Here is a 12,558-nt window from a genome sequence, read left to right as displayed (position 1 = left end):
CGAACAATAGAATGACAGACAGAACGATAGACTGAACAACCGACAGAACGAGAGAACGAAAGACAGGATGACCGACAGACAGACAGAATGATAGAACAATACACAGAACGAGAGAACAACAGACAGAACGATAGGACAGACCAAATGACCGACAGACAGACAGCCAGACAGACAGAATGATAGAACAACAGACAGAATGAACAATAGAATGACAAACAGAACGATAGACTGAACAACCGACAGAACGACAGACAGAACGAGAGAACGGCCGACAGAACAATAGACTGAACAACCGACAGAACGAGAGAACAACAGACAGAACGATAGGACAGACCAAATGACCGACAGACAGACAGCCAGACAGAATGATAGAACAACAGACAGAATGAACAATAGAATGACAAACAGAACGATAGACAGAACGATAGACTGAACAACCGACAGAATGATAGAACAACAGACAGAACGAGAGAACGACCAACAGAACGATAGGACCGACAGAACGACTTCAAGGTACTTCAAGGTATTTAAAAGACAGCATGACAGCATATCCCACAAAAACATGGTACTTTTTTAGAAATGTTGTGGATCTATTCCTGTATCAGAAGAAACCATTACTGATGACCTTCAAACATCATAATAATAATCATTTATTTTGACCTTGAGAAAGAAAAAAAGATCACTATACATATTATGACAGGTCGTGACCCCATGGACTGTCTGTAAGTGGTTAGGAAATGGTAAACCCCAGGGGGAGGGCGAACACTTACCCTGCTGTTATAGATGACGTGCTGACGGGGGCAGTTCTTATCATGAGTGCAGAGCTCATCCTTCACACACCAATGACACGGCCACATACTGCTCACACACGCCATGCACCTGCAATGAATGTGTCATTAGTGGGCAGTATGTAGGATCATATAATATTCATATTAAATTCTAGTACGTTTATAATGTAAATCAAAGTTTCTTGCACTAAACACAGTCAATTTGTAGATTTTCACTAATTTTCCAACCTAATCCATTTAGAATTAAGCCCATTAAGTCATTAAAACATAAAAAAAAAAACAACATTTTGCATAAATACATAAAGGACAACAAATGACTCGAATACAAATGCTTTCATTTAAATTTGCATAAAATTAAAGGCAGCATAACAAACATTATCCTGATGTGTAAGTACTTTAAATTTTAAATGTCATTATTTTTTAAATAATGAGAATGAGTTTTTTTTTTTTTTTTGCATTATAGTAATGAAAATTAATTTGCTTAATTGCCAAGAAAAAGTAATTTGAAGTCAGCCTCATTTTCTTTAAGTGAAACATAACTCATTTCTTTATTACAGGTTGTATGAGATTCACCTAAACAGGTAGTTTTGCTAGTTTAGCTTAAAGACCTTTATGATTGGCTTTCCTCACTCAATCTCATTCAGCAGGACGTATTAAATCGCTAAATATTAAAAAGGTATTGATATGTAATCATTTCAATGAGCTTGTACAAGCATGTCTACATAGATCATCCAACTACTTAAAAAGATCAATAAAAATGCTGTTTTTAATTATACATGCATTTAAATTCTTTTGTGTGGGTTTTTTGTGGACCAGAGGAATGAACTTTGCATGCATATGTCCTTACGGTGAAGTAGCGTTGAGCCGTCCGACTGCTTTACAGTCATAAAAGGTGATATTTGTGTGCGAGATGGTCACGTCTCCAAACTTCAGTGCCAATCGAACAGATACGTGATCTACAAATAGACAGATTCATGTAAAATATTAGCAAAGAAACAGACATAATAACCAGTTATAATTAAAAGTTTTTACCAATAACTTCCACCTTGAAATGTGAGTAATTGATATTCAGTATTTAACATGGATTTAATCATCCCCATACAGTAAATACTGCTGATCTACTGTATACTCTAGAGAAACACTCAATTCACTGTCAGGATCTCACAGCTGTTTGCCTAAAAGCTTAAGTATAGAGTCCTGGCAGATTGACATTTTCTAGTTGCACAGGAGATAAGCTAAAACCCTACGGCAAAATAATCCCTGTAACCCAGATTCAACATCAGTAAAATCAACAGAAGTGTCTTTAAATGTCTGCAAATTCATGCCATTGTATATTTAAAACCAGTGTTTGAAAAAGTTATTTTTAAAAGTAATGCAATACAATATTGCGTTACTCCCTAAAAAAAGTAACTAATTGCGTTACTTAAGATACTTTTTATGAAAAGTAATGCGTTAAAATTTTTTCCTTAAATACAAATACAAATACTTTTCTCACCTGGGCTGGGCTTGATTGTTTGCTTTTTAAAAACAACAAAAAAAGTTCTAATTTTGGCAAATGTTAAGGCCCTTTCACACCAAAAATGGAATGAATAAGCCTCAGGCTGAAGGAAATGCATATTTACGCCTGTACAGTAGAGGGCGCAGCTCAAACAAACCTTTCAGCTGTGCTGCCATTCTGGATTAAAGAAGAATAAGATACAGGAGAAGGAAGTTCAACACTCTTATTTCTAAATCTAAAGTAATTTTTGCTTATTAGTATGGTTGAATTCGATTATTGAAGGTCAGCAGCAAAGACATTGGTTAATAAAGTGAGATTAAATACATAAAGTATATTTGTGTAATTTAATATAGTTAATTATTACAGGTTTGTATAAAATTCTGAGATTGCATTTCACTGTTTTTATTCATTTTGAGGTGATTTTATTAAATGCATGTTCACATTTAGTCCAGAACTACAATAACATCATGTTCACACAGCGCACACAACACCTGTGAACTTTATTACTCTCAACATGGGGACCGGAGAGCTGTCGGTCCATAAATGTGAAAAAGTAACTTGCGTTACTTATTTAAAAAAGTCACTTAGATATTTTGTTGTAAATTGAAAAAGTAATGCGTTACTTTACTAGATACTTGAAAAAGTAATCTGATTACGTAACTCAAGTTACTTGTAATGTGCTACCCCCAACATGCATGCAAACATATTCTAAGAAACTAGTTATCTCTGAATGTGAAAACCACAATAGCTAGATTCAGATTACCAAGAATAAAAAAAATGTGTTGTGGATGAAACAGAAGCACAATCCCTTGAAAAGAAATGGTTTGGGTTTCATTCCCTCAGCTCAACAGTTGGTTGCTGGGATAAAACCGTCTTGGCAATGCGATCGTGTCAGCGTGGCTTACCGTTGCCTGGCGGACTCGGGGGGAGCTGCTCTGGTGCCGGTGATTGACATGTGATTCTGTTCTCCATGACAACTGCAGGCTGAGCAGCCAAACTCCCAAAAGCGCAAGATAGAGACTCATCCTTTGACAAGACTGGCAACTGTAGAACTGTGAAAGAGACCTTGAAAGCACAGAAGAAAAAATAGATCAGACATTTAATGGCGATTTTCAGAGTGTGCAAGGCCATGGTTGCTCTTAAGAATACTAATAGGAGATATTGTCAATACTTTTGTTTGGATGCTGGTGGGGTTTTTGTGCTTCGCTTGTTAAGACCAAAGTTTTCAGGGTATGTAAGCATTTGTGAGCATTGCATAAGCAACCGGTCAGTGCTGTAGCAAACCTACAATTCCTGACCCCTTACAAGAATGTTATTGTGCAACTGAAAACCTTGAGCACAGTTTTCTGTCTTGTATTGACACACTGAAGCAAGAATTCAGGTTAAAAATAACAAAAAAACATTTACATTACAGTTATGAACATGATTAGTTACTTGCTATTCCTAGTTAGACCATAGTCCATTAGTCACATGATCCTTCAGAAATCATTCTAATATGCTGATTTGGTGCTCAAGAAACATTTCTGATTATTATCAATGTTGAAAACTACTTGCACTACTTAATATTTTTGTGGAAACCATTACATTTTTTCAGGATCCTTTGATGAATAGAAAGTTCAAAAGAACTGTTTATTTAAAACAGAAATCTTCTGTAAAATAATAAAAGTCTTTACTGATGGCCCTAGTTGAGTATTATAGCATACTATGTAAGTATTATAGTAGTATATATATATGAGATTTCACTATGAACCCAAGAAATGCTGCATGTTGCAGCCATTTTAATAATAGCTTTAATTGCTTTATCACATCATGCCTAGTTAGGCGCAGTGTTACAAGTCACTTCCTTTCTAAGTGGGCGTTTCTTGGCCAAAATAGGCTGCAGTGAGGACCACACAGACTATAATGTGACAGCGGTGAGTGGGAGGTGATCTGGGATCAGGTAAAGCACCTGTGTCTGCTCTTCTCTGCTCTGGATGTAGGGTTGTAGACTCTCTACAGACGCACACTGGCGATCACGGCCGTAACTCCAGATCCAGTGGTGAAGCTCAGCATGTCGTGCGCAATCCATCTTCCGCGTGCATCTGATACATACACACACACACACACACACACACACACACACACACACACACACACACACACACACAAGCAATGAGATAAGGGTCTGCTTAGAGTTACAGCAAAATTTAATAAACTGAAGAGTCTTCTCAGAGATTAGATTAAGAAAAAAGAACACAAAAATTACGCTTTTTTTCCACCCCTTATGTAGTTTTTCTTACCCCATTATTTTGTCACAATTTCTGAGCTTCTGTTTCTTATTTAACAAAACTGGATTGTGATTTATGATGTCAAGCTCCAAAACAAAACATATAAATATCAGAAAGTTCCTTCTAAAGATATATGATAGCTTTTGTGTGAGAACAGACTGTATTTTGAGACGATACTGCCTGAAAGCTTGCCTGATCATGATAAGGTGCATGAGATTTGAAAACTACAGCAGAGAGGATGATTATTTGTGAATAATTTAAATGTTGATCTGTTAACAAAAAAAAAAAAATCATAGTTTCAAAATACTTGGAATATAGCACACATGTTGCATAGACTACTATCATGGTGCTGTTTTGCACTTGTTTCAGGCTCATTGCAGTGTAAGTGTCACATGATCCTTCAAAAATCATTATAATTTGCAGATTTTCTTATTATCAATGTTAAGAGCATTTGTGTTTCTTAAAATTGGTGCAAATCGTGATACTTTTTTGAGGATTCTTTGATGAATAGAATGTTCAAAAGAACAGCTTTTATTTGAAAATTTGAATTCATTTTTGTCTTTACCATAACTATTTCTTTCAAAAATGTCTTTCTTACTGACCTTTGAAACGGTAGTGTAGTATTAAATATTAGTCTGATAATGATCCCTAGAATAATCCCCCAACAAAAAGGGTTGCATAAATAGCCCAAAACAGCTGAACCGGTAACACATCTGCTGTTCTGTGGAAGCAGAAGTCGTTGAAGAAATTATGAATATCTAAAATGATCTATGGAAATGATCGTCATACGATTAAATGTGATGTTTATGTAAAACAAGGGGTGCGCCCTGATGGGAAGGGAGTGTTGAAAGAGCAGGCAGTGATGTGCAACAGCAATCAGGTGAGCTCAAGTACCTGCCCTCCAGCGAACACCAGCCGCAGTAGGGATCTCTATTAGACAGACAGGAGCGGCAGTCTAAATGCCTTTCACACTGAGCTACATGGAGCTTTGTAACCTGAAACACACACACAGACAAATCAGATGCCTTGAGCACCGTTCTCGCATTGCAAACTAATATAATGCAAGAAAATGCAACTTTTGCATGAGCTAACAGTGTGAAACGAATCTCCAATTCTGATTGGCTGCCAAGACGATTCTACCGGCAATTACTAGACAATGCAAAAAACAAAACCAGACTTTCATCTTGAGATAAAATCTGCCATTCAAATGATGTTTGTCAAAGTAAATGTGTAATCTCTCCTTTGAGAGTGCGCATGTAACAGATGCTGTTTGTTTCAGTTGCTGGCAGTTGAAAGGAATCTGTTTGTCTCTAGTACCTTTCTTTCGGTCAATACGTAGACGTTCTGTTTGGTGGAGTCCAACAGCAGGTCAGCATTAATGGGACTCTCTGAATCCACCTCCACGGTGTCATATTTGGTACCGGTACCATTTGCATGCAGGAACACCTGCAAAAAAAAAAAAAAAGGCACATAAAGTCTGATTGCTTATAAAAGTAATAGCACAACTTTCTACAACAAGCCGCATGATTTAAAGGGTTATTTCACCCCAAAATTTAAATTCTGTCATTAATTACTCACCCTCATGTTGTTTCACACCAGTAAGACATTCATTCATCTTCAGAACACAAATTAGGATATTTTTGATCAAATCTGATGGCTCAGTGAGGCCTGCATTGACACCAAGATAATTTACACTTTCAAACACCCAGAAAGCTACTAAAGACATATTTAAAAGTTCATGTGACTACAGTGGTTCAACCTTAATGTTATGAAGCGACGAGAATACTTTTTGTGCACCAAAAAAACAAAATAATGACTTTATTCAACAATATCTAGTGATGGGCGATTTCAAAACAGCTTTACAAATCTTTTTGTTTCGAATCAGCGGTTCGGAGTGTGAAAGTCATGTGATTTCAGTAAACGAGGCTAAGTGTTTCGAAATTTCAATGGTTGACAATGTGACTTTGGCAGTTTGATACACGTTCCAAACCACTGATTCGAAACAAAAAGATTCGTAAATCTTCGAAGTTTCATGAAGCAGTGTTTTGAAATCGCCCATCACTAGATATTGTTGAATAAAGTCATTATTTTGTTTTTTTGGTACACAAAAAGTATTCTTGTCACTCCATAACATTAAGGTTGAACCACTGTAGTCACATCTTTAGTACCTTTCTGGGCATTTGAAAGTGTAAATGAACTTGCTGTCAATGCAGGCCTCACTGAGCCATCGGATTTTATCAAAAGTATCTTAAATTGTGTTCTGAAGATAAATGAAGGTCTTACATGTGTTAGATAGATACATTAATGATAGAATTTTCATTTTTGGGTGAACTAACCCTTTAAAGTCACCATGAAATGAAAATGGACAATTCTTATTTTTAATGGAATATTGCAGTGAATGATTTATCTGTGCAAATCAATATTTAACAATTCAATGATCACCAATTAATTCAACTATACCCTACATTTTTCTTGTCTGAGAAGCAGTACAAAATAAACAACCAATGTTGGGGAAAGTTACTTTTAAAAGTAATGCATTACAATATTGCGTTACACCCTAAAAAAGTAACTAATTGCATTAGTTATTTTTTATGAAAAGTAATGCGTTGCATTACTTTTGCGTTACTTTTTCTCACCTGGGCTTGGCTTGCTTATTTGTTTTTTTTAAAAAAAAAGATTATTTAGATCATTAAAGATCAGCAGCAAAGACAATGGTTTATAAAGTGAGATCAAATACATAAAGTATATTTGTGTAATTCAATATAGTTAATTATTACAGGTTTGTGTAAAATTCTGACATGACATTTCAGAGTTTTTTATTCATTTTGAGGAATACTGAATGTTTTTAATAAGACACTTCGATATTTTGATATAAATTGAAAAAGTAATGTTTTACTTTACTAGTTACTTGAAAAAGTAATCGGATTACATAACTCAAGTTACTTGTAATGTGTTACTCCCAACACTGTAACACTGGAAACAACTATTGCAATTTTCCTTTCATGCCAACTTTAAAGAATCAATTCTGTAGCAAAAATGCTGCATGGCGAATAATGTGCTAAAATTGAATGCTTAATTAGTGTTTTATTCAAAAGTATGAACAAAAGCATACACATGCATGTACAGAAGACACACAAAGCTCAGGCGAGTTGCAATCTCAGCAGGCCGGTGTTTTTTTCAGCAACTTGCAGACAGAAGAAGATACCGTGGGCTGTCTGTGAGAAGTTTTGCCTGAGGAGAATTTTGGGCGGTAAACAAGCTGCTGTTTCAGAGTTTTGCTGTTAATATTTCATATAGCACCGGAGGGGATTGAGGGATGAAAAACTCCCAAGCGCGGCTGCCGCCACCCCTATCAGCCGACCCAGAGCGCGCCGCATGTGACCGGCTCCCCTGGGATTGGTTCTCCCCAAGGCGCTTACAATAAGCATTCAGAACATGTCCTCTCATGCTGATGAGGCAAGCGCTCGCGTTCAAACACACACACACACACACACACACACACACACACACACACACACACACACACACACACACACACACACACACACACACACACACACACACACACACACACACACACACACACACACACACACACACACACACACACACACACACACACACACACACACACACACACACACACACACACACACACACACACACACACACGCTTCAGGCCAGACTGGGCCAACCACGAGCCGCAAATACCCAACATTCCCAGATTGAAAGTGGGCAAAATTGGCAGATCAAAACATCCGCCCCTAAAAACACCAAAAATACACTGTGATGCGGCAAACTGAGTTTATTCCCAAGACTGAATTAATATATTGCACGAGGATCTTCTGCCTGAAGGATGATGATAGAATAGTTAATCTAAAAAATAACAATTCAATCATTATTTACTCATTCTCTTGCACTTAATTCCAAGTCGTCTGAAGCCTATAGTTAAGCTCAATGCAAAAACCTCTGTGTGAAGATTCTTCAAAATTTTGTTGCGTTCTACAGATGAAAAAGTAATACGGGCTTTGGAACAATGAGTTTTGGGTGAACTATTCCTCTTATTGGAACCAAATTCTAGCATGCCGAGTGTTGCTAATCATGTATTTCTTCTCACCTTCCATGACTCATGAATTAATTCTACACTCTTCCACCTCAAGAGAACAGGAGCTTAAGACATGCATGCACTCTCTTGTCCATTTGCCTTAAATAGCAGCTAAACACCAAACGTAACAGTTCAAGCTAACTTTATGTCATGTTTTTCTGCTTTGAAAGGTAATCTTCAAATACACTGTCTCAATTTTAGTGGCCTTCAACCGTAGGCCTCATATAAAGGATACAAAAGTGTCCAAATTGCAATGCATACCAAAAAAAATTATTATCAGCAAGGACACAATATAATACCTTCCCCAAACTTTATCCTACAAAATAATGTAACCCACTAGCTGAACTCTGACTGAACCAAGCAATATTAATAACATAATATTACCATGCTGTAGGGTTGTTCGCTCATTACTGGCAAGTTAGTGCTTAATGACAGATTATGATTACTCCATGTGTTTGCTTTTCAATAAAGAAGTCTTTTCTTTAATGATGGTAAACAGTCTTTAAAATTCAGTTGTTCATGCTGATTTTTCCCATTATGCTTCAGTGATGGATGGTGGGTGTTTAATGGTTAAGGATTTGTGCTGCTAACACAAAAATTGCAGGTTTAGTTCCACTAAAGCGTGATGCAAGATGAAAAATAGCATGTTATATGGCCAGTAATAAGTAACAGTGAGTCATACCTTGTGTAGCTTTCCGCTTTTGTCTCCTAGCAGGACAATGGTGTGGTTGACCTCAGTAGCTGTGGTGACGGCAGTGATAGAAGGAGTCCAGGTGAAAGCGGGCGTGGCCTCCAGAGCAATGGCACTGGCGATGGGGCTGGGCGTGTGTTCACCTCCGCATGGGTACTCGGTCAGAGAGTCCTGCACGACCCAGAAACATTGCATTATCAACATCCATCACTAACTACGTTCATCAGAAAGTTATTAGGAATAGCTGGGAATTGAAGTTTCTCTCTCTCTCTCTCATCACATTAAAGGGGTAGTTCACCCAAAAATGAAAATTCTGTCATTAATTACTCACCCTCATGTCATTCCACACCCATAAGACCTTTGTTCATCTTCAGAACACAAATTAAGATATTTTTGATAAAATCCGATGGCTCAGTAAGGCCTCCATTGACAGCAAGATAACTAACACTTTCAGATGCCCAGAAAGGTACTAAAAAACATTTAAAACTGACTACAGTGGTACAACCTTAATATTAAAAAAGCGATGAGAATACTTTTTGTACACCAAAAAAACTAAATAACCACTTTTCAACAATATCTAGTGATGGCCGATTTCAAAACACTGCTTTATGTAGCTTCAAAGCTTTACAAATCTTTTGTTTCGAATCAGTGGTTCGGAGCATGTATCAAACTGCCAAAGTCACGTGAACTATTGAAATTTTGAAACACTTGTGACATAACGAAGCCTCGTTTACTGGAATCACATGACTGTGGCGCTCCGAACCACTGATTCAAAACAAAAGATTTGTAAAGCTTCGAAGCTTCATGAAGCAGTGTTTTGAAATTGGCCATCACTAGATATTGTTGAAAAGTCATTATTTTGTTGTTTGGTGCACAAAAAGTATTCTTAGTGCTGTATAATATTAAGGTTGAACCACTGTAGTCACATGAACTGTTTTAAATATGTTTTAATACATTTCTGGGCATCTGAAAGTGTTAATTATCTTGCTGTCAATAGAGGCTTCACTGAGCCATCGGATTTTATCAAAAATATCTTAATTTGTGTTCTGAAGATGAACGAAGGTCTTACGGGTGTGGAACGACATTAGGGTGAGTAATTAATGACAGAATTTTCATTTTTTTTGGGGTGAACTAACCCTTTAAATTAAGGCTGCACCTCACAACTTGGCTAAAACATGACTTTTTGGCACTTTAGATTCAAAAGTGGTTCAGCAATGGTGCATGAAAACACTGTCAGTACAGTTTTAGTACGGTGCTCTGTCTGCGTTTGTGGAAGAATGCAGACTGTAAACGGAGCCAAATGTCATGAAAACCATTTAGTTCCGGAATATTTTTATACATCAGTTCTGAATAAGAACCCATTCTCGATTCCCACCCATAAACTGATTATACGCCACTGCTGACAACTTTATTTAGTGCACAGAGGACTCTGAACTTCTGCCTACCTTTATTGACAGATACAGTAGGGAGGAAATTATTGAGATAAAAGTGCAGTGTTCTTTCATTAAAACCACACTACAAGTGAAAAGTGTGGACACTTGAATCTTCAAAACCATTTGATTTAAATGCATATGCTTGAATTCATTAAATAGTTTTATTGACTAATTTAAATTGTAATTTAATAAATCGGTTTGACAGTACAGTGAAGGAAATGCTGCCAGCAAGTTACCAGCATGCATTACTCCTTCAGTAGTTTTAAAAAGCATTCTAGGATGCACCTCATTAAGTTGGTCAAATGAATTTCCAGAGTGAGCAGAGCTGGAATATAGACAGCAAGATGCTCAAAAGATGCTTTTTTCCTCATCATTTTAATGATTTACTGTTATTCTAAGATAGTAGATAAGTCCAAAAGTTTGCCTGGTAGTTTACATGAAATGCCATGCAAGTTTCTAATATATGCAACTTGGCTGTACTTTGAATTCGGTCCAATGATATATAAACAGTTTAGGAATTAATGAATGTTAAATGTTTTGGAAATAATGAGGTTTGAGCTAATCACACAGACAGACAGCTGTGTGCCCACATGCTTACAATACTGAGACAAAAACCCTGAGAGACTATATTATAGACAATTAATATCCAAAATGTAAGACGAATATTAAGTCTGAGCTCTGAAAACTGGGTAAGTACAAAGTTCCCAAAGTCAACTTTTAACATTTGGATAGTGCCAGAAACATCCTGTCCTTGCTATGCGCATAAAATCAATACTAAAAAAGCTCAGCTGCTTTTATTATGATGTCTGTCAAACACAACCCATCATCTATCCATGCCTGGAAGTGATTTTTAGATGCACTCACTGGAGCCAGCCGTGGGTCTGTGTGTCCTGACCTAATGCTATTCTAGAATTGCAGCTGTCAGTGGACTGATATACACAATACCTCAGCCAACAGACCAAGGGGAGTGACCACACGGGACAGCGGAACGGTGGCACGCAATTGAAGTCAAAGGAGGTCAAATATAGAAACACCAAACACACCTACTGCTTTGAAAACAAGATAATAGACATCCATTCTGCAATACTTACTATGAATTATTGAGATGGCTATAACTGTTAAAAAGGCAATGTAAACATCATGATCTTAAAAAAAATTACCCTTCCTGGACATTGGGAACTTTCTTATTCCCATGCAATTTCATTCCAGTCTTTCATTCCATGCATTGCAATTGCATGCAAAAAAACAACCAATAACATCTTCATAATTCTTAAGTCACACAGGTTTGAAACAATATGTGTTTCAATTATTATGCACATAGTGACTTTCTCCAAAACTGATTTCATAATACATAATATTAGCAATTTCTTTGCAAACTAACAGACAGAAGTCATATATTAGACATGGTGAACTGTACACCTCAAAAGTGGTGATATTATTATTTCTTTGAGGTCATAGGTTCAGTGGGCTTCTATGGGTGTTGGTCACTGGGGCAGTGAGCCCAGAGAGGATGTGGGTCAGCGGAACTCAAACCAGCTGCAGCGTTAAGCTGGATTTAACCACCTCCCAGAGGCTACACACATACACACCAATCCTTTTCATTCCCAGGCTCATACTAAAACACACTACCCCCTTCCACACAGCAAGAGACACATGAATAGAACATTAACCATTCTCCATTAGTCCCCATACCTCCTTTCCTCCCCCTCAAACAAAACCTCTTTAGATTTCTCTCTTAGAAAGTACTCATTTGTCACACTTAAAACAAACCATAAG

General features: G+C 37.1%; 1 protein-coding gene across 8 annotated transcripts in view; it reads right to left on the bottom strand.

Moving 5' to 3' along the window:
* The window catches only part of plxnb3 (plexin B3), a 94,192-nt gene that overhangs the window by 26,356 nt on the left and 55,278 nt on the right, over positions 1-12,558 (bottom strand). For all 8 annotated transcript variants that reach the window (XR_010895943.1, XM_067394413.1, XM_067394415.1 and 5 more), the window contains 7 exons: positions 9,341-9,520; positions 5,871-5,999; positions 5,448-5,548; positions 4,235-4,367; positions 3,192-3,351; positions 1,636-1,744; positions 771-879 (listed from right to left, as the gene is read on the bottom strand). Coding sequence is in view for 7 of the 8 variants with exons in the window: in XM_067394413.1 (XP_067250514.1) it covers positions 771-879; positions 1,636-1,744; positions 3,192-3,351; positions 4,235-4,367; positions 5,448-5,548; positions 5,871-5,999; positions 9,341-9,520 (921 nt within the window). In the remaining variant the exon portion in view is untranslated. The remainder of the gene's footprint in view (positions 1-770; positions 880-1,635; positions 1,745-3,191; positions 3,352-4,234; positions 4,368-5,447; positions 5,549-5,870; positions 6,000-9,340; positions 9,521-12,558) is intronic.

Source organism: Chanodichthys erythropterus, chromosome 9 (assembly GCF_024489055.1).
Source record: "Chanodichthys erythropterus isolate Z2021 chromosome 9, ASM2448905v1, whole genome shotgun sequence".
Classification (NCBI taxonomy): Eukaryota; Metazoa; Chordata; class Actinopteri; order Cypriniformes; family Xenocyprididae; genus Chanodichthys; species Chanodichthys erythropterus.
This window is presented reverse-complemented; position numbering and strand designations above follow the sequence as displayed.